This window comes from Pseudoliparis swirei, chromosome 16, assembly GCF_029220125.1.
Source record: "Pseudoliparis swirei isolate HS2019 ecotype Mariana Trench chromosome 16, NWPU_hadal_v1, whole genome shotgun sequence".
Taxonomy (NCBI): Eukaryota; Metazoa; Chordata; class Actinopteri; order Perciformes; family Liparidae; genus Pseudoliparis; species Pseudoliparis swirei.
Genome location: NC_079403.1, coordinates 8,474,273 through 8,497,320, shown reverse-complemented (window position 1 = coordinate 8,497,320; position 23,048 = coordinate 8,474,273). Strand labels below are relative to the sequence as shown.

At 43.9% G+C, this 23,048-nt stretch overlaps 1 protein-coding gene across 4 annotated transcripts in view; it reads left to right on the top strand.

The window, feature by feature from the left end:
* Positions 1-320: 320 nt before the first annotated feature.
* Positions 321-23,048, top strand: part of dnajb6b (DnaJ heat shock protein family (Hsp40) member B6b) — a 29,561-nt gene continuing 6,833 nt past the window's right edge. The window contains exons 1-9 of one of the 4 annotated variants that reach the window (XM_056433921.1): positions 321-463; positions 13,523-13,648; positions 16,460-16,569; positions 17,520-17,594; positions 17,935-18,039; positions 21,163-21,300; positions 21,399-21,558; positions 21,686-21,756; positions 21,865-22,607. In XM_056433921.1, the coding sequence (XP_056289896.1) occupies positions 13,584-13,648; positions 16,460-16,569; positions 17,520-17,594; positions 17,935-18,039; positions 21,163-21,300; positions 21,399-21,558; positions 21,686-21,756; positions 21,865-21,887 (747 nt within the window). In that variant the 5' untranslated portion in view covers positions 321-463; positions 13,523-13,583 and the 3' untranslated portion in view covers positions 21,888-22,607. Of the gene's footprint in view, positions 464-12,570; positions 12,647-13,522; positions 13,649-16,459; positions 16,570-17,519; positions 17,595-17,934; positions 18,040-21,162; positions 21,301-21,398; positions 21,559-21,685; positions 22,608-23,048 lie in introns of those variants that run through there. The other 3 variants (XM_056433920.1, XM_056433918.1, XM_056433919.1) reach the window with 3 other exon arrangements.

Genomic DNA, 23,048 nt, shown 5'->3' with positions numbered 1-23,048 from the left:
GTAAATTACTTACAGTACCAAGTGAGCGTCACCATTCTGAACATCTGGCTTCTTCACGGGAAACACTTGTATTAACAGTAAGCCTCTCATGCACCCATTCACAGGGACGGTGATGGCAGCAAAGCAACCACGTAAGACCCTCTGGAGCCGCACCGGGGGTCTTACCGTTTCGATTTATTATGTGTGTGCATTAGTGCCTCGAATGACCCAAACAAATTGGCATGGAATCAAACTGCAATATCGACAACACGTCGGGGACCTGACTGTGCGTCGATGTGAACAATTCCGATATCCGACAGCACTTGAAAGCAGCAGTACCATAGTGGGCTTGTCGAGAACAGTTTCGTGACGCTACACCACCAGCAAACCAGCGGCTGCAGTTACGGAGGTACTCGGGAGAAGACGAGGGGGAATAGCGACAAAAGAGAGGCCCCCCCTGAGCACACACGTCCTTTCTAAACAGGTAAGCCCTCCTTCGAGAGAGGTACGCGGTGTAGCGCGTGCGTCGAGGCGGCCCTACTTTACTGAGGGACGCGGAACGTTACCGTCTCCTGTCGCATAGAGACCGGTGTGCGGTATTAACTGGTTTTTGAATTAACTGGTTTTGGTACGCGTGCATGAGGCAGATGTGCCGTAGGAGTGGCCTCGAGTTGCCTCTCAGGACCCGTCTGACTAACTAGGAAATGCACATTTCCATCGCTTAGCCTCTCTGTCACGTTCTTTTTATGTAACGCTAATGTTTTAAAGACTAAACACGGATGACTTTGCTGTAAAATGTGATGCCTGTTCGGGAGGCTGTAGTTGAGACGCCGAGGACACGGAGCGAGGACAAAGTAGGTGACTCTGCTGGTGCCTGTTCAATATACGACTAACTTCAATAAATACTTGACTAAATGCTCTTGTTGTCAGTCTGATATTTATGTTATACGTCGTTATCTGACGTCAAGTCGATGTGAGACCAGTTTACTCTTCATACAGTGTGTAATGAAGCATGTAGCCCGTTGTTTACACCCAGCTCGCCCACCGCTGTCAGCTGGGAAACTGTGATCGACTCAGATTAAGTTGTGATACCACAACAAGACTTTGTGCTGTCTTCACATCTCTTATATACCGCTGTATGCCCTGGTGTATATTTGGAGGGATTTTCTCCTATCAACCGTGACCAATTATTTTCCTACCTGTCTCTTGGACCCCATCATTAGATATTATCAATGTGTCTCTGCTAACAGCTTCAAGGTGGCTGTTATTAAACCTCTCCTGAAGAAGCCCACTCTGGATCCAGAGAACCTCCCTTCCTCTCCAAGATCCTTGAGAAAGTGACATCATAATAGTTTATTTGAGAAATTTCAATCAGGATTTAGAAAACACCACAGCCACTGGTGAAAATTACAAATGACCTCTTAATGGCAGGTCCTGGTCTTGTTAGACCTTAGTGCTGCATATGACATCCTGTTACAGAGACTGGAATTTATCAGATCGATCTCAGTTCGTTAATCACGGAGTTCCACAAGGTTCTGTGCTTGGACCAATTTTATTTACCTTATACATGCTTCCTTTGGGCAATATTATCAGGAAACACTCCATAAACTTTCATTGTTATGCAGATGACACTCAACTATATTTATCGATAAAACCAGAGGAGAGCAACCAACTCTGTAAAATTCAAGCATGTCTTAAAGACATAAAAACATGGATGACCTGCAACTTCTTGATGTTAAACTGAGCACCTCAGAGATCAATTATCTGGTGATGTGGATTCTGTAGACAGCATTGCCCTGGCATCCAACACCACTGTAAAGAATCTGCAAATCTCAAGGACTGCATTCTTAATATTTCAAAAATCAGGCACATCTTGTCTCAAAAGATGCAGAAAACGCTTCACATTTCGAGACTGGATTACTGCAACTCCTTATTAGCAGGCTGCTCTAATAAAGTTGATCCAGAATGCTGCAGCTCGTGTTCTCACTAAAAAGATCACATCACTCCTGCACTAGCTGCTCTGCACTGGCTCAAAATCAAGAATCACTTTTAAAATTCTTCTCTTAACCTACAAAGCCTTGATTGGTGATGCTCCATCATATCTGAATGGGAGCCAGAGCCTTTAGTTATCAAGCTGAATCAGGTTTGCCCTGGTCTTGATATGCTGCTATAGGCTTATAGATCTGCCTGATGGACTCCTCCCCACCGCCATCTGCCTGATGGATCGTAATATGCCTACTATGAACTATTCATACACTCTGTCATATTCATTGAATTCTGTCCTTCTGTACACATTACATCTATTGCATCTGTCCATCCTAGGAGAGGGATCCTCCTCTGTTGCTCTCCTCCAGGTTTCTTCCCTTTTTTTCCCCCTGAAGGGTTATTTGGGAGTTTTACAAATTTGTAATTTGTGAAATTGGGCTATACAAATAAACTGAATTGAATTGAATTATGTTTTATATTCGAGACTACGGATCAACATATATCCTCGTAACTATACTCTACCCTGTGCAGCACTCACTGTCCAGATTAAACATGACTTACCTGTTGTTTTGTTACGATAAGGACACACATAACTACACACAGGAGTGAGCGTGTCTTTTGACACATGACGGGGGAGCAGCTTGCTCCAGCCTTCATTTAGGATTTCGACGGCATTAACGAAACGTTTTCCACCTTCATGACGAACATATCACTTGTTCACTGGCGATACAAACAATTAAAAAATGGATTAAGATTAACGCCAAGAATCGAACCTGCGATCATCTGCGACCACAGGGCCTCCTAACTTGCATCCCAACTACCATTGAGCTATAGAGGAATATGGGTTGATTACAGTCAGTTTAAGTTTTAGATGAATAGATAAATCACTCATAGTGATAATCAGTAACTGCGTTTCCTATTGTCGCATCAACTTTAATGCACAAAGCGGCTGTTGCCTATGCAATCACGTATTTGAGTTAGGTGGGTCTATGATGTTAGAAGAAAAGGCAGTCGGTGTTAGAATATATTATATAAATATTAATGTCTTCCAAAGTTACTATATTACTTACTTAATTTGCTCAGTCAGTTTTTGTTATTGCAAAGTACATTGTAATGTAAATCGGGTTATCGGGTGAAATACCCTATAGCTCAATGGTAGTTCACAAGCAACGAACAGAACAGCAGGTGCACAAGTCGGCTGTTCGATTCTTTGAGAAATCCGTGTTTATATTATTTTTGTATTGTCGGTTTAGATATTTTTTTATCACCAGTGAACAAGTGATATGTTAGTCATGAAGGTGGAAAACGTTTCGTTAATGCCGTCGAAATCCTAAATGAAGGCTGGAGCAAGCTGCTCCCCCGTCATGTGTCAAAAGACACGCTCACTCCTGTGTGTAGTTATGTGTGTCCTTATCGTAACAAAACAACAGGAAACAGTCATGTTTAATCTGGACAGTGAGTGCTGCACAGGGTAGAGTATAGTTACGAGGATATATGTTGATCCGTAGTCTCGAATATAAAACATAAGAGATGTGAAGACAGCACAAAGTCTTGTTGTGGTATCACAACTTAATCTGAGTCGATCACAGTTTCCCAGCTGATAGCGGTGGGCGAGCTGGGTGTAAACAACGGGCTACATGCTTCATTACACACTGTATGAAGAGTAAACTGGTCTCACATCGACTTGACGTCAGATAACGACGTATAACATAAATATCAGACTGACAACAAGAGCATTTTGTCAAGTATTTATTGAAGTTAGTCGTATATTGAACAGGCACCAGCAGAGTCACCTACTTTGTCCTCGCTCCGTGTCCTCGGCGTCTCAACTACAGCCTCCCGAACAGGTATCACATTTTACAGCAAAGTCATCCGTGTTTAGTCTTTAAAACATTAGCGTTACATAAAAAGAACGTGACAGAGAGGCTAAGCGATGGAAATGTGCATTTCCTAGTTAGTCGAGACGGGTCCTGAGAGGCAACTCGAGGCCACTCCTACGGCACATCTGCCTCATGCACGCGTACCAAAACCAGTTAATACCGCACACCGGGTAACGCTACATGTGGGGATGCTGTGGTGTCGTAACCCGATGTCACCCCGCTATCGTCGACATTATGAATGATATACATACACATATAACACTATATACACACACATACACATATATATTTGTGTCATTATTTGTACACGGTTTGCAGTTTGAGGACAGTCTGGAGAGAAGCCCGCTCGTGTTAAGTTCAGGTCGCCTTAACCAAAACAAACGAGTGCAGCTCGCTGCTTTCTTTGGCTTCAGCCAGGCGAACCCGAACATTTGATAACTCGGCAACAGATAACGGCCACATTGTGATAACTATGAGAACATGTGCATCTGTAGGAAAGGATAATGTATAAAGATAGTGCTGTCTTTGTGTCGCCAGTCGGTTCATACGTAACGCTATAGCTGCTCGGGGAAGAAGGTCTCGCAATATGAGACTAACGTTACCAGTCTAATATTAAAGTTACGACTATTTTTAGAGTTTTTTGTTCACACATTATGTAACATATTTGATATTCTGTCAGCATCCTCATGCTTTCAGTCGGTACATCTCAACGACTGTCATTCGGCTGAGAGTCTTTCTTTTAATCTGGTGGGTGTTGACACAAAGCAAGTGTCTGATTTGCCTGCTGATTGAAGCTTCCAGGAGTTTGCCTGTTAGTCAAATTAAGCTGGAGTTAGTAGTTCAAGGAGTAAGTGCAACACATGAAATATTATATTTGCAAGTGTAGTAAACATACAGAGAAATACAAGTTTTATGTGCATTTAACATCCTTTTAGATTGTTTCATCTGCAGGCTGATTAACTGCAATAAACATCTACATTTCCTGATATATGTGAATAGAGAGGAGAGAACTTCCCATGTATGAGGCCGGAAGTCCAAAATAAGTGATCAATGCACCGAATTGATTGTCATAAATTTTGAGTAATCTTAAGTCTTTTATGAAGCAAACATGACAAACGTGTTGGTCCCAGGTACTAAAAGGGATCATTACATTACATGTCATTTAGCAGACGCCTTTATCCAAAGCGACTTACAATAAGTGCATTTCAACCAAGAGTACAAACTAAGAACAACAAGAATACAGGAAGTAACATTTCCTCAACATAGTTGAACTACAAAAGTACCATAAGTAAGAGCTATTTAAGTGCCACATGAAGTGCAAATCTGTGTTTTACTCCAGATATAGTCGGAAAAGGTGTGTTTTCAGTCTCCGACGGAAGATGTCGAGACTTTCTGCTGTCCTGATGTCAGTGGGGAGCTCGTTCCACCAATCAGGAGCCAGGACAGCAAACAGTCTGGATTTCGAGTGGTTAGCTCGAGGTGCAGGAGTCACAAGTCGATTGGCTGTTGCCGAGCGGAGCGAACGTGCCGGGGTGTACGGTGTGACCATATCCCGGATGTAGACGGGGCCCGATCCGTTCAGAGCACGGTACGCCAGAACCAGTGTTTTGAAGCGGATGCGAGCAGCCACCGGTAACCAGTGGAGAGAGCGGAGGAGCGGAGTGGTGTGGGTGAACTTCGGGAGGCTGAAGACCAGTCGAGCTGCTGCATTCTGGATGAGCTGCAGAGGTCGGATGGCCTTAGCGGGTAGACCAGCCAGGAGGGAGTTGCAGTAGTCTAGGCGTGAGATGACCAGAGCCTGGACCAGAACCTGTGCCGCCTTCTGAGTAAGAAGAGGCCGTATTCTCCTGATGTTGTGCAGCATGTACCTACAGGAACGCGTTGTCGCAGTGATGTTGGCCGTCAGGGAGAGTTGACTGTCTAGTGTCACCCCGAGGTTCCTGGCAGTCAGGGTAGGGGCCAACACAGAGCTGTTGAAGGTGGTAGTCAGGTCATGGGTGGGGGAGCCTTTCCCTGGAAGGAATAGTAGCTCGGTCTTGTCAGGGTTGATTTTCAGGTGGTGAGCAGACATCCACTGAGAGATGTCGGTCAGACAGGCAGAGATTCGTGCCGCCACCTGTGTTTCGGACGGTGGAAACGAGAAGATCAGTTGGGTGTCGTCAGCATAGCTATGGTAGGAGAAGCCATGCGAACGAATGACAGAGCCGAGAGAGTTTGTGTACAGAGAGAAGAGCAGGGGACCCAGGACGGAGCCTTGAGGAACCCCAGTAGTGAGAGGACAAGGATCAGACACAGATCCTCTCCAAGTTACCCGGTAGGTGCGGTCGTTAAGGTAGGAAGAGAAAAGAGCGAGTGCAGTGCCTGAGATCCCCAGGTCCTGAAGAGAAGAGATCAGGATCTGGTGGTTCACGGTGTCAAATGCTGCAGAAAGGTCCAGAAGGATAAGGACAGAGGAGAGAGAGGCTGCTCTAGCAGTGTGAAGCTGCTCAGAGACAGCAAGGAGGGCAGTCTGTCGAGTGGCCGGCCTTGAATCCAGACTGGTGAGGGTCAAGAAGGTTGTTACTGTGGAGATAGGAAGACACTTGGCTCAAGATAGCTCGCTCCAGAGTTTTGGAGAGAAAAGGAAGAAGAGAGACCGGTCTGTAGTTGCTGACTTCAGATGGGTCGAGCGTGGGTTTCTTCAGGAGAGGGTTGACTCTCGCCTCCTTCAGAGAGTTAGGGAAACAGCCAGTTGAGAGGGAGCTGTTAATAAGATGGGTGAGAAAGGACAGAAGGTCAGGAGCAATAGCCTGGAAAATGGGAGACGGAACGGGGTCAAGGGCGCAGGTGGTCGGTCGGGCAGAGGTCACCAAGCTAAGAACTTGATTGGGAGACAAGGGGGTGAAAGAGGAAAGAGAGGGGGATGAAGAAGTTAATGTTGGTGAAGTGATAGAAGATGGATTAGTAAAGGAGGAGCGGATGTCGTCTATCTTGTTTGTAAAGTAGTTGACAAAGTGGCTCGGCAAAAGGGTGGAAGGAGGAGGGGGACAGGGGGGATCAAGGAGGTTGGAAAAGATAGAAAAGAGTTTTTTGGGGTTAGAGAAGGAAGACTGAATTTTGGTCAGGTAGAAAGAGCCTTTGGCTGCAGAGATAGAGGCAGAGAATGAGGAGAGGAGAGATTGATAGAGCAAGTCATCCGCTTCATTCGATTTGCGCCATTTCCTTTCCGTTGCTCGCAGGGTGGCTCTCTCGGCGCGCACCGAGTCTGACAACCACGGAGCCGGAGAGGATTTCCGAACCGGTCGTGTCTTAAAAGGACAAAGAGAATCAAGAGATGAAGACAGAGAAGAGAGGAGAGTGTCTGTGGCAGAGTTAGGATGCATGAGTGAGAAGCAGTCAGTTGAGGGGAGAGCAGATAGGACAGAGGAGGCAAGAGAGGAGGGACAGAGGGTGCGAATGTTGCGGCGTACAGGTGCAGATTCTGTAGATATGGGTGGGTTGTCAGTACCAGAGAGTGAGAGAGAGTAAGAGATGAAGAAGTGGTCAGAGACATGGAGAGGAGTCACAGTGAGGTTAGAGGTAGAGCAGTTTCTAGTGAAAATATAGTCAAGGTGGTTGCCGGCTTTGTGAGTGGGAGGGGAGGGACTGAGTGAGAGGTTAAAGGAAGACAGTAAGAATAAAAGATCACATGACTTCTCTGTCTGGATGTTGAAGTCACCCAGAAGGATGAGCGGGGGGCCGTGTTCCGCGAAGTTCGACAGGAGGACGTCTAGCTCTTCCAAGAAATCTCCCAAAGAACCAGGGGGACGGTAGAGAACAACAATGTGAAGTTGAACCGGACGAGTAACCGTCACAGCATGGAACTCAAAAGTCAGTGGGATAAAGAGTGGAAGCGGGTAGGGACAGAAACACCATGTGGGTGAGATGAGTAAACCTGTACCTCCACCCCGACCAGAGGGTCTGGGTGTGTGGCTGAAGGAGAAGGCAGAGGAGAGAGCAGCCGGGGTAGACGTGTTGTCTGCTGTGATCCAGGTCTCAGTGAGAGCCAGGAAGTCAAGCGACTGCTCCACAGCAAAGCCAGAGATGAAGTCAGCCTTGCGGTTGGCTGACTGACAGTTCCAGAGGCCTCCCGTGACAAGGTGCTGGGTGTGAGTAGAACGGGTGGGAAGGATAACAGAGGAGGGGTTCCGGTACATGAATGAACGAGTCCTATAGTAACTACGAGTAGAGATACGCACAGGTATGGAAAATACACACATATTCAAAAAATGGGGAAATACTCAGCCACCCCCGAAGACTCCAACGGAAGACTCCTTTGTCTTTGTCCTCCGAGTCTTCGTCCGATGAGTCACGCTGACGCTGAAGACCAGATCCGGTTATGAGCCCTAGTTGGTGCCAATTACCTCCAGCTGCGTTGACACCGCCCTTTGGCCTTTGGAATTCAAATGACGCTCAATAGAAACCAGGTGATGAGCGCTCGTCCAATCAGTGAAGATTCAGGTGTCGGAACTCAGGACACACCTCTCTACCAAAACAACTCCTTAAAACAGGACAGACTAACAATCTAGCAGCTTTAAACAACAAACACTACAGTAATTTAGCAGATTTAACTAGTTTTAAGAAGACACTTAGCAGGATCCAAGTAGTCAGTAGTCTCGCCTCACAGGTAGATCACTGTAAATTTCATATTTTGGACAAAGCAAGATATTTGAAAACATCATATTGGATCATTTTTTTCCGACATTTGACAACCCAATGTTTGAGGCAAGCAAAGTTTGGTGTTTTCACTTTGACATATGACTGAAACGGTTGATTATTAATTGGGATTTCTTTTCTATTATGACTAAAACTCAGTGTAATGAAAACGGGTAAAGTAGTACAAAGTTTAAAAAAGAGATTAAGCAAAAGAGGTACGAGGATTATGTCATACAATATGTGTTCTTGGCATAAAACCTACAGTTTTCTTGGAAACATATTACGACGATGTACATAGTACTTTAAAATGTTGTCACTTTTACAATGGTTTGTCATGCAGTCCTTTTGTCATTTGAAGGATCGTTAAGTGACAAAGAAGGTTCTTGTTGACCAGTTTGACTACTTTTGACAAATAATGTAGACCGGTTCCACGTGTGTGAGCCCCCTCTTGCAGTGCTCAGCTACTCTTTTGCCATATGGAGGTTAATCACTTCCAGTTGGTGGCTGGAGCAGATGCATTCCTGATTTCCCACCCATTAAAATCAAAGAGGACAATGCTCACTGCTGTTTGCAGTAAAGGAGGTTTTCATGTGACGATAACTTCTTCGAACATGTTTCCACTCATAGAGAATGTCAGAGATAACTCAGATGAGCTGCTTCTCAGGTGCACGCTGTGTAGCTCAGCTGTCCCAGGCTGTTGTTCCTGAGAGCTTCAAGATGTCCACCATTGTGCCTGTCCCCAAACACCCCATTGTTCCCGCCATTAACACTACACACCAGAACATATTCTGTGAATAATATACATATATATATATATATAGTCTCAAAAAAGTGTATATTTTATTACATTGTTTTATATATATATGTGGATATTGTATAGTTTATTCCGATTATACTTGTATAGAAACTTGAAACTTGAATTGCAAACACTCCCCTCCTCGCTGTGAATCTTTCCAGGTAAGGTGCTCACTTGTTGCTCACTTGTTGCTCGCAGCCTCTGTTGTCCATTGCTCTTATCTTGTTAATGCCAGATTTGTCGTGGTGTGAGAGAGTTCTTGGACACTACTCCAGCTGCCTTTTATTGATTGCAATCACAGCGAGGGGCGACTCTGGACTGTGATAGATTGGTTTCAGTATGAGTTGCAGGTTGAAAAGAAAAGTGGAGGCAAAGAATTGCACAAGGGATTTAATTTGTAATCTAGTATAGAAACTGAAATACAGAAATCTAATCAGAGATTTTGATGACGAGATAAAACCTAGAGTTTAATTGCCGGTAATTTACTCGGGAGTTGCGGTGCAGATGGAAATTGTAAGAACATTTAGATTATGACATGAAGATGATCGTCACTGTTAGGGAAATTCCAGACAAGTTATTGGCCTCCAATCTGGATCTGGATCCTATTATTATCTTGACTTTCTGGTTAGTGAGTTTAATCCAATATTAGTTCGAATTTTTAAAACAAAATTAAATTTCTCCTGAGTAATACAGCAAGGCACACTTGGCCTGTAATAGAATATAAATATATAATCTTTTGTATGATATCTGTGGTGTTTTCAAATAGAGACCAACACATGTGTTATTGATACAACATGAATATGTCTATTTGGCTTGTCACAAATATATCCGATTTATATGGAAATGTCTTGTTGATATATGCAAACAGAAATTGCAATATAAAAATGTTTTACAATCTGAATCTCTCTTAATTGCTGATGCAGACATCTGATGTATTTGTTTTTATCTATATTTATAATTTAAAGTTTAACAACCAAAATGTGTTGTACATTTACGTTAACCGTTACTATATCTATAATAGGTAAGATTATTATTATTATATATAATGTATACTACAAAATTTAAAAGCCAGCTGGGTGATGTAGTCCCTCCTTAAAGTCCGACAGTCCTCACACACCGGTCAAAGAGAAGGCCGTGGGGTTGAGATCCTCACAAGTTACCCAAACCTGTCATGGTTTCTCTTACCTTCACTTTGAGCTGAGGCTTTTATGACAACCAGCTCTTAAACTACAACAGACAAAGGCTCTTGTAAACAGCCATTATAGTGATTGATAATTACTGTAATTTTCTCTTGAAAGTGACCTTAACCCTCCTGTTACCTTTATATTTACTGACATATTTTACCCTTGGGGTCAATTTGACCCCAGCAATTAAAACCTCCAGAAAATTATTAGAATTAATATTGTTTTCCAAGTTTAAGTGTGAGGTACTGTATGTTTGTTTGTTGACTACCTAAATAGCCCTTTAAATATCTAAAAAAGTTGATATTTCTTATATGTTTGACACAGTGAAAAACAGTCTGGGGTCAAATTGACCCGAAAGAACACCGACATTAAACATTGAATGAGGTCAAATTGACCCTAAGGTAACAGGAGGGTTAATGGGAAAATCCCTAAATGTTAAAATATTAATGGTATCCGCTTTTCCCCCACGTCATTTACAGCAAAAAATCAATATGAAAATGTTTTGTTATGGACCGATCAGGTTACTATAGCTTTTCTCATGAAGAAATAACATAATGATGGACTGCTTCTGCTGTGATCTGATTAACTTTCATAAGCACCCCCTCTGGTTCCCTGAGTCACCGTGGGATTCACTGACCCACATCTGTTGCTCACACTAAGTTCACTCTGAGTGGAGCAGGAATCCATCACATCTGGGTCAGCAGCTGTGAAGCTACCACAAGGCATACATCTGCACTTACATGCATGGATACTCGCACTGCATTAACTGCCTACTGCTGCAGGGGAACTGGTGGCAGGTGAGAGTGGGTCAGTAAAGGCTGAAGTGAGGGGGAGAAAAGAACATCCATTTAATATGATGAGTCAGGACATTGTGTCTTTTTTTTTATTTGAGGAAAACCCGGAGGAAAACAATTACTTTCTGGGTCATGAATCTTGATATTTAGATTGTGGTCTATGTTAGGGTATGAAGGTGGAAAGGAGGTCATCCTAACAGGATAGGGTGGGTTTTAAATCAGTAAATGGGAAGATTCAGTAAAAAAAGGTGAAGTGTCAGAGGGAGTTTTGGAGTTGCGAAAGAGAGGAGCGAAGTGTCCGTGCCCCGTCTCACCCAGGAGTCCCTTACTGGCACTGTCATGTGCCAAGCACCCCCCCCACACACACACACACACACACACACATGCTCACAACACACACACAAACACAATCTAACTGCAAAGGCCACAGGTTATAAATAGCAAACAAGCAGGACACAGTGGACTCCCTGTGCAAGTGGTCCTCACCGGTTTGTTTACCATTTTTAGTGCGATGGCTCTGATATCTCTTGATGATTAACGGACGATTGTGGTTTTTCCTTCCATTTGTACACGTTGTTTTATGGCAATTGTTTGTCGGCCCGTTGCAGTTTTTTTTTGCATAATTGTGCGGACAAAAACACAGCGAGATAATCTCTGTAGCTTTACTGTGGGAGAAGAACCTGGAAACCAGAGCCTGCCTCACTCGTATAGGCGTTGACAAAAAACTTGACGTGCTCTGTTGAAGTGCCACCCACAATAAAAAAATATGGCATATTAACAAACAATTATAAAAACCTGTTCTCCATGTGTGTGTAAAATCCTGTTTGAGTTGTAGCATGAAGAACACAGGATTTCGCCCAATTTTGAAAGCTAGATTTGCAAGTCAAGACGAGGGCAGTTTGCTGTGAGTTTTGTGTGAAACCTTTCGGCGAACTACACCCCTCGCCTCGCTGTTGACCACCACGCTTATATTTTCTTGAAATAAGGTCCCTTGGTGGTCAACTGGAATGGGATACTTTGCCTCTCGATTTGGCGTTATTTTTGGCACACCGCGTTGTACAATTAGAGTGGGAAGGCTGCACCGTGAATGACCATAGGTTGACACAGATGGTCAAGCCCATAAAAGGGGTCTTAGTGATTCATGTGATGGTAACAAGAAGGATGTCACGGGGTTGCTGTTCTGTAAACTACTCCAAATACAATTCGGGCAGGAGAAAACCACTACTGTTACCGTAAACTCTTGATATTATCCCGTTGGTTTGTACTGGAAGAAGAAAAAGGAAAGCTAAAAGCAACTTTGTATCCCTGTAAACTGGCCTGCTGATGGGCTGCTCCCTCGCCTCGGGCGTAACGGTAAGTCGAGAGCTGGCCGGCTGGACGTCCTCGTGGTGGCAGCCTATGTTAACAGGGGCGGTTTAGGTAACTGTCAGTTGGAGGATGGGTAGCCGCTGATATTTTGGCAACTGTGTTGGTCATGTGATCCTGATCAGCTGTGTCTCTGTGGCCTCTTTCTACATCAGAGAGTGAATTCTGCAGACATTTTTCGACACCGGGGTAAAATAAATATCTGCTACTTTTTAGTCGTCTGATATCATTTGGTATCCACCTCGAGATCAAGAGCTCCTCCGTACGTTGGCAGCAGTTGTTTTTACACTCCGAGCCAGCTTTGTTCAAAGAGCAGAAGAGGTGGTGTGCGAGCGACTTTGGTGCCGCTCTCCCTCTCCGTGTTGTAGAGTTCCCCCGAAATTGAAAATCTGGGGTCTAAAACAAGAAGACCTGATTATCTTCTGGCATTTCTACATCAGACGTGTTCGGTCTTGTTTTTTCGAGGCTACGCTTCATAACTTCAGCATGAGGTCATGTTTTAAGAAATGCTTCATGGTCTTTGTGGCTATATGCCACATTTCAAAAGTAAAACATCGATTCCCAGTTTCTCTCTCGCAGCCCGAGGGTGAGGGATGATCCCCTTATTATGTAATTGTTCTGCGCTTGTCTTGGTGATGCTGTCCTCCCCTCTGCAGCTCTATTTCAGGGCAGTTGATAACATTGTTGGGTATTGCCACCCTGGTTCATGCCGAGGCCCCCCTCCTGCCCCTTTTACAAACGTACCCCTGGCGTCTGGACGGCAGATATCTCGCCCGTCGCACATGGCCACGCTCGGTCGCAGTGTGTCGGGCTTCATCTGTCCAAGCAAACATGTCTTAACGGAACTTGACCTTCTTTCCCCAGAGGTCGCCACAAAGAGGACCCTCGCATAGGACAGCAACCAGAAGCTCGCACAGACGGCGCCATGCTGGAATACTACCAGACATTGGGAGTCCAGAAGAATGCAACGCCAGAGGACATCAAAAAAGCGTGAGTGCCCCCGAGTGATTTTCTGCTCCATTTCCCCCCAGTATTGTTGGTAAATGCGTCCCACTCTGAGGGGTGTAAGAGGTTCATTATATCCCCCTCCGGCTGTATCAACGGACACAAGGAGAGAGAACCGAGAGGCTGCAACGCAGAAAGTTTCCACTCTTCACTATGGCAGCATCCATCCGGGCGCCCGAGAGCTGCTCGGGGCTCAATCTGCCTCCTCAGGTCTTCCTGTTCACTTCAGGTCACTGAACGGAGATTGTCGACCCCTCCCCCCCTGGACACCCTCCTGTTCGTCTCCCCCTCCGAGGGAGAGGAGGTCCCATCATCATGACACCACGACCTCGCCCCACCAATAGCTTTTTTTGGCGGTCGGGTCTCATCGGACCCGGGACCCTGGGACCTGACCCCCCTACCACACCTCTCTTCTTCTTCCCTCTCTCTCTCTCCTTCCTTCCTCCTCCCTTCCTTCCCTCCTCCTCCCTCTCTCTCCTCTCCTCCTTGCGTTTGATTGTTGTTTGTCATGTCCAAAATGTGCCTTCCACCAAAAAAAAAATCCTCGTTTGTTTGTGAAAACATTCATTCTTTGGCAATAAACCTGTTTCTGATTCTGATTCTGATTCTTCCTGTAACCTTGCCGCTGTCACATACCTTCCCCCTGCTCTCTCACCCCCCCCCCACCCCCCCCCCCCGCAGATTGCCCACTCAGCAGGGCAGTTTGTGTTCATCACACTTCCACACAGGTTTTCTCACAAACACCTTTTTGTTTTGATAAGTGAAGGGTTTCCTATGAATTTGATTTAAATGTTAAATAAACCCGTTTGATATTAGCCACGAGCTCCAGGGGGAATTTAATTTGTTATTTTATGTAATGCCGCAAATCACCGAGTGACTTAACATCAGAATGGACGAAGCTATTGGACATCAAATCAACCAGTCCATCCAATTTGCCCAGGAAGATAGCGAACTCTGAGCGCTTGCTATCTCTATGCACTCAATTATTTGCGGCCAAGTCAAACGTTATCTCCACTGACGCCAGTCAATAAGTCATATCTTTAGCCTATGACCCCGGCTGCCTCTCCTTGATCTCTGATTGTAGTATTTGGTTCTAGACGTCAATGTCAGTCCACCGCTTCTCTGCAGACTGAATAAAAAACATTCGCAACTCTTGAATTGATTGCGATTAAATTTGGTTAAGTAAGTGGTGGTGCCCAGAGGACAAGTCCAGATTAAATTGGTAATCCTTTCATAGTTTCTCTAGCGCCACCAGCAGGTTGACCTCATTGGTTTTAAATGAAACGTCTCCACAACTATTAAATGGATTGTCATGTAATCATTCACATCCACCACGGGGTGAATCATCATAACTTTGGTGATCCCTGAACATTTCGTCTTTCACATGGTCTTTTCATTCAGCTCTAATCCCCACTGTGCCTCTCGTGCCTTGTCGGTGTCATATTGGAGTTATCGAAATGACTGTTTTCCAACTTGACACTCGTGTTCACGTCGTCAACTCCTGATTGCAAATGGGGGAAGGATTTTGAAAGCGTCATTACATCCCACTTACTAATATGGAAGTGACTTAATGCCAAATGTTACATAACCAATCTCTGGTGTGCGCGAGTGAATTCTAAATAAATTGGACGACGTGAAAATAGAAACGACCGCCCGGTAATACTGTTCTCAGAGCAAGAGGGTGTCCGCTGTCGCTTTTTACTCGTGAACAAACAGGCGTCCGACGACAAAGACTGACGCCACATTGTTCACCGTGGTCTGCCCGGCTGCCTATTGACCGGGCTTTAGACGGCCCGATGATGTCACAGATTACAACAAACACGTGGACTACAAAAAGGATTCACTATGGACCCATGGAGGACTCGCCCCCTTTCTTTCCGTCCGAGTGTCCGCGCCATCGGCCGGTGCTGCTGCTGGGCTTAGAAACAAACAGCTGATGCAGCGTCAGCCGCTGTGCAAGCCCCGCCCCCCCATCAGTGGAGTGCAGGCTGTCTTTGTTGTTTCTGCTTGAACTGGGGGGCAGTGTGTGTGTGCATGTATGTATTTGGGATGTGTGTGTGCAGACAGGGGAGTCTGTGTGTTTGCTGTAGGCATGGTTGCCACCCTAAAAAAAGACTTGAACGTGGATATGTGTTTCTGATATGGGGGGATGTCCGTTATACACTACCGTTCAAAAGTTTGGGATCACTTAGAAATTACTTTATTTTTCAAAGAAAAGCACAGTTTTTTCAATAAAGATAACATTAAATTAATCTGAGATACACTCTCTACATTGTTAATGTGGTAAATGACTATTCTAGGTGGAAACGTCTGGTTTCTAATGAAATATCTCCATAGGTGTATAGAGGCCCATTTCCATCAACTATTACTCCAGTGTTCTAATGGTACATTGTGTTTGCTAATCGCCTTAGAAGACTAATGGATGATTAGAAAACCCATGCAATTATGTTAGCACAGCTGAAAACAGTTATGCTGGTGATATAAGCGATACAACTGGCCTTCCTTTGAGCTTGAAGAACAAAATTAATACTTCAAATATTAATCATTATTTCTAACCTTGTCAATGTCTTGACTATATTTTATATTCATTTGATGAATAAAAGTGTGATTTTTCATGGAAGACACGAAATTGTCTGGGTGATCCCAAACTTTTGAACGGTAGTGTACATGCATCGGCATATTCCACATCCAATTATTAAGAACTGCCTATCTCCTCTTGGAATATGGACGGTGTGTGGCATACATGGTGTGTGTTTGTCCCTGTGTTGATGTACATGTCTGCCGTTTGTGCCTCAGTTACAGAAAATTGGCGTTGAAGTGGCATCCGGACAAGAACCCCGACCACAAGGAGGAAGCAGAGAAAAGGTTCCAAGAGCTGTCGGAGGCATATGAGGTGCTCTCAGATGGTACGCGGTGTCCTGTCGAGGGAGAAAGTATCTATCATGTAGCCGGGTGGAAGGAAAACGTACACACTTGATGACCTGATGTTTCTCTGAATGACTAAACGGACATCTTGGTTCGTTAGCACCACACGTTTTATAGTTGATATTTGTTGTCATATCTGCTGAAAAGTAAGTTTGGACTTCCGTGTCTGATTACTAAAGCCTGATGTTTGTGTAGAGATGTTGCTGCTATGACCCTTCTTTATAGAGTCAATGATATTACCAATATGAGCTTATCCATCGTGTTTTCCTACAAGAACACATCTAAAAAAAGAAAAGAAAAAGAAAGCTTTTAATTTTCCATCTTTTTCCACTTTTTCCACTACATTAAATTTTTTTATAATAATTATTATTATTGATTTAGATACATTAGGGAATCATGCATCAAATGTTTTAAGGAGACACATGAATGTATGACCCTGTTTCTTAAGTTGAGGACACGGCAAAAGCCTGTAACGTTTTTATTGTTATTGTAGTATAATCAGTGTGTGTTGTCCAGAGTTCAATTGGTGTGTTTCATTTTTAGTTTCTGTTTGACATGATGTCATAAACAGTTATCAGTTCAGCCTGTCAATGTGTCCAGATACTGATAGTTACGCCTTTTCAGCTCTGTCATTTTTCATCTTAAAAAGAATCGCTGAAATGAAGTTGGCGACTCTAATCAGTTCTGGAGCAACAAGATAAAAATACATTACTTATTAAAAACAAGACATCCAATACACATATAAGATTGTGAATGATAAGATTATAAGATGAATGAAATAAATAAAATAGTTCGATGTCATCTGGAAATTATTTTGAGTCTCAAGGACAGCGGTCAAGGTCGCTAACTTTCATGACCTCAACTGAGGTCTGAAATTAAACTATCTTTCTGTCGGTCTGTTTTATGAAAAGTGTTCCTCTTCCCACAACAGAAAACAAGAGGAATACTTACGACAGACACGGCAAAGAAGGTCTTTCAGCAGGAGGAGGAGGAGGAGGAGGAGGAGGTAAGGAGACAAGGAGACAGCTAGCACAATAACACCACATTTATTTCAGTGTCATGGAGATGAAAAGATGCCAATATGAAAGTGTAGACATCTGATGAGGATTAGAAATCCGCTATCATTTTAAATCTATGTCGTCTTGATGTTATTTCTTTTAGTGGCCTGGTTGTTGCACTATTCTGAGAGCGGTTTAACCATCAGCATCGACGTGCATCACTTATTCATTCAAAGTATAAATAGTTTGGTGTTTCTTATGACTTGTGACGATGGGGACAGCTATAAATCCCGCTTCTGATGGATTAACTGTGTACTTCACGAGCCTGCATTGTTTTATGTCTTCCAGGGGGCCATTATGACCACTTCAACGGCGGCGGCTTCACATTCCGTAATCCTGACGACGTTTTCAGGGAATTCTTCGGCGGCAGAGATCCGTTTGCAGACTTTTTCGGTAGGTCTCTGGTGGGATCTCACGTTTTCAAGGAGGAGGAAGAAAGAGGGACTGAAGAGAGTCCTACGAGTGCAGAGTCGGCAAAGGCTATTATTGGCTGCATCATTTTATCTGGTCAAAAATACACCCCGATGACCTGAGACGGAGAACATCCTGTCGGTCCGAGTTGTTTGTTGTGTTAAAACATTATGATTTCTCATTAGCTGGCAGCGCCTGCTGTGTAGAAAGGTTATCGATGGAGCATTGGACCGAGGAAACGTTCTGTAGCCCCGCCCCCCCCACAGCACTGCCATACTCTGAGCAGCGGTCTCCTCGGGAGGTCGTCTGCCACTAAAGGTCACATGTTGGCCAACACGGAGCCTCCCTGCTGGATGTCGACCTCGACTTCATTACCCAGCCTTCATCTCTGTGAGCCAAAGTTTCGACCTCTTAATTTAACTCTAGCTACTTTCTTGTTCATGAAACAGTCTGTCAGATGGGGAAACGAGCTCCATGAAAGCAAGAGACAATAACGATCATATAAATAGATTGAAGGTGTCTGAACGTGGAGCCATAAATATACAGCAGGCTTGGTTTAGGGTGGTTGGATTAACATGTTGATTTACCATAGATTAGTCGTTTCATTACAGAGATCATCTCAGCAAAGTTCATCAATCAGTCCAGGGCAACTCCCTTTGTAATCGACTAAAGTTATTTATTATTATATTATAAATGTCATTGATTCCAGCTTCTAAATTGAGAGGATTTAGTGCTTTACACAGCAAACTGATTCTAATTTGGTTCTTCACTGTTACTTGGATACAATGTTGTGTGTTGTTTTCTTTTCCTACTTTGTTTCTCACACGGTTTAAACAATGAGAAGATCAATGACTCAGATTCATTTATAGTGAGAATACCCGTGAGTGGTAGCCCTACATCTTAGTTTGTATGTTTTGGGCTCCGTGTTGAATTTGTGCCCTTATTTCTAACCATTTTGACAGTTTACATTTTTGCAGCCACTTCTTTGTGATTTAGAAATCTATCTTTTCATTTCTTTTGTCCACCACCTCTCGAAGCATTTTCCCCCTAGAAGTGCAAAAATGATGGAAGCGTTTGAGCCCTTCTCCAACCCGCGTGTGCGATTGCGCTGCCGGCTGAAGACGTACTCTGTCGACGAGGGGCTGCTGGTGTGTTATAGTGGCAGCTTGTCGTAGCGCGGGAGGGCCGATTGTATCCGAGGTGTGAGTCGTTGTGTAATGTCGTTATAGGAGTTAAACGTCTGGCCTGGGTTGTCTGGGTTCAGCGAAAGGCTGATTGGGAGGCATGCGTAGTTCACCCTGTGTAGCTCTAAATATGGAGTTCAGACGCAGGCGGAGGGATGGATTTGAACGTCTACATCACTCAACTGGAATGCTTTCAAAAATAGCTTCCGTATTAAAACAAAAGCAGATGTACGTGTGTGTGTGTGTGTGTCCATGTGTCGGAGCACATGTAACAGCGCCTAATGCGAGCACTTGATTGACAGTATAGTTACTGAAAGAACTGTAATCTAATATGAGTTCTTGGAAATGTGCTAAAGAAAAGGGGGGGGGGGTACTGAATCAGAACTTGTGAATCAGGGGAAGTTGTCATTTTTTTATTGGATTTAGTTTTTAAAATTATGTAATTTTAATGTTGTGATTATTAACATCGATAGGATGGTGTGGTTTACTCTCTGTGCACATAGCATCAGGGTTTGACTTTTTGTAAAGTGGTCCATGTATACTGGCGAGAGTAAAGTTCAGGTTCTATTTCGACCGGCTTTATTATGCTTAATTGGCATGCAAGAGGATATGTCCAAACATGCATCCCGTCTAGTTTATTTCACATCTATATTTAGCGGTTTTCCCCGGATGGATCTATATAAAGAAGCTTTTTGGTTTGACTTTCCTTAAGATGGCAGCCGTGAAAAAAAAGAATGTGTTAAAAAAAAAAAAAAAGAATAATAAATCCCGTCCAACAGCTCGTCTCCGTGAGGAGCAGCTGGTCTTGTAGATCTGTCATTCACCCACCTCAGAGCGGCCAGCTGTGTGTGTGTGTGTCTGTGTGTGTGTGTGTGTGTGTGTGTCACAGATTCACACGATGAGGGCTCAGTTGTGTGCCAAGAAGGATTTATCATCAGATCGTTTTTACACACATTTTGTTGGAAATGTGAGAATATATATACATCTTCTTGGTAACCTGCCGACACGTTCATTGATCATTTCAAAGTATCCTCTGCCGGTTCATCCTGTGCCACGCCGTACAGGTGTGGCACATTCCTCACCGGTTTATAGTTGTGTGCTTGACTGGTTTTGTTTTTCTTCTATCAGAGTACATACGAGCGAGAAGACCTTGACCTTTATCTCTGTGTGTACTCTGATCATGCTCAATAGCAAGAAGCATTCATTCTTAGATTTGTCAACCTCCCTCGTTATTTTCCGATGATGTCACTGCCTGAGCTGTCTCCTCGTACGTCTCCTTCGGTAAAAGGACGATACTGCAGACACAACAGGGGTCAGGGGGGGATACTTTTATGTAAAGCTTTCTTTCAGAGGGAACAAGTGGAGCTTTCCTGTCGCTGCTTCGGTACATTCAAGGTTGAAGGAGGAGTCTTCTTTCAGAAAGTGGTGCCAGTGCGCCAGCCTTATCCTGCTGGGGCGACCCAGATTGGCAGCATGTAATTAGTAGCATGTCCACGGGGCTTCAGGAGGAGAATTAGCGGCGGGCACTTTGACGGTTGAGATTGTTCCAGAAATTAAAAAAGTCGTGCTCCTACATCCAGCACTTTAGAGGCTGTGCTCTGAAGCTGCTCTGATCAATAAGTCTTTAATAACGATGGAGCACAGCGTGAAAGAGGGCGCTGGTCGTGACAAACACACATCACTTTCATCCATATTGATGTTCTAGATACATTATGATGTGTACAGCAACACATTTAACCCTAACTCTCCATATAAACAACAAAGTTAATGTCGGTGTTAAAAAAATTATTTCATGTTTTTTTTTAAGAACTGAAAAAAGAAATGCACATCCGATCATGATTTAGCAACAACAAAATAATACACTGAAGGTCTCAATTTGTCATTTACAAATCAGTGGTTTCTTCTCTGTTTCCCTCCACAGCCGATGACCCCTTTGACAACTTTTTCGGGGGCAGTCACAGTCGCCATAGGGGCGCGAGCCGAGGCACGATGGGGGGCTCGCGCTTCGGTTTCGGGAGCTTCCCGGCGTTCGGGCCCTCCCTCTCAGGGTTCAATTCAGGTCCGTATGTCCCAACAAAAGACTCCACATTGGATCATGAATGTATGACGCCTTTCCATTTTTACTGCGACTTTTGTTGAAAGTGTGCTCGTTTACAGGTTTTAGCCCCTTTGGAGACATGGGTGGAGGGGGATTCACCTCCTTCTCATCTTCATCTTTTGGTGGGGGTGGAGGAGGAGGAGGAGGCAGAATGGCTAACTTCAAATCCGTGTCGACCTCCACCAAGTTCATCAACGGCAGAAAAATTACAACAAAACGGTAATTAAAAGTCCAGCATCCGACATCTTCTCCTCTAACTCTCGGCAAGAAAGGGGAAAAGCGCATGTCCCAAATGTCTTCCAGAGCAGTCTGACTTTCTGATGTCTGCGTTGTGTGTTTTCTCCAGGATCGTGGAGAACGGCCAGGAGCGGGTAGAAGTGGAGGAGGAGGGTCAGTTAAAGTCCCTCACAGTTAATGGTAAGGAGCAGCTCCAAAGACTGGATAACTAGTAATGATCTGGCCTCGTGACTGTTTGGTACCAACGGTTGGTCTCTCCTCTCTTTGTCCTCCTGCATCACATTCCAGAAGAACAATTTTTCTCATTTTAGCTCAGCTGCAAGGGAGGTGAGAGAGATATCATAGTATTTGTATATTTGTATTTATTCAATTATTACGGGGGACCATCTTGTTGGGTTTTTTGTTTTTCTTTACGACAACATTTAAATTGTACTTTTTTTATTTCTGTCATAAGCACAAAGCTGGGGACGTGCTTTTATATATATATATATATATACATATACATTTTTCCTTTGCGGTGAGAGTTGTTTTTTTTTGTCGCTGGAAAACGAGATGCTGTACAATTCCGATTTCCGCATGTCATTTTTTTGCTCTTTTCATTTGACCAACTTAACAAGTGAATGATTAAAGCTTAACCACTTCACCCTAATGTCTTGAACTTGAACTTCACCTTGCTAACCTGTTAGCTGTTTCCATATTCACGCGTGTGTACTATGAAGCATTAATAAATTAATTGGAATACGCTTCTTTTTTTTAACTTTAACATTTGTTTGTGTATTTGGGAAAACCACAGTATGTTTGTTTGATTTGTTTTTGCATGATTGCTGAGTCCAGAAGGCTGCTTTTGTAGTTTCACTGTAACAATGTCAGCAACTCCAACCCATGAACTTCGGCCTCACAACACACTAACACTGTTACCGGGCAGACAGGGGAATTTTCATTCTTTGTAAAAAGAGAAACCAGAATAAAGAATTCAGGTTTGATCAATAAACTTCAGTTTGTGGAACTTCGTGCAAAGTCTGCTGCAGTCACCTGGTGTCTTTGTCATGTTTCCTTTGGCTTGAGTGGCTTCTTGTCACCTCACTCTTCCAGGATGTGGAGTGTGAAATGTGTGTGTGTGTGTGCGTGCCTGATTACATTTCCAACCTGCTTCACACAACCACCACAGCGGCTGCTTCGTCTGATACACTTACCAATACCGCTCAGGGTGTGGATTAGTTTAACTTACTAATGCCTGATGACTCACATTAGGACTTGGCCACTGATTCCACTATGTGTGTGTGTGTGCTTTCACCTTAATATTCATATTCTTCATTTCATCAAGAATAATAAATTATGGGAAAGGTTCACTTTGTTTTCAGTCATCCTCAAACCCTCGGGTGTATTCTTTTCTATGTGCGGTAGGTATGCTTTACCTCTACTAAGCAGGTGAGAAGGTGATGACAGGACTCATGTGTCATCTCTCTCTCTCC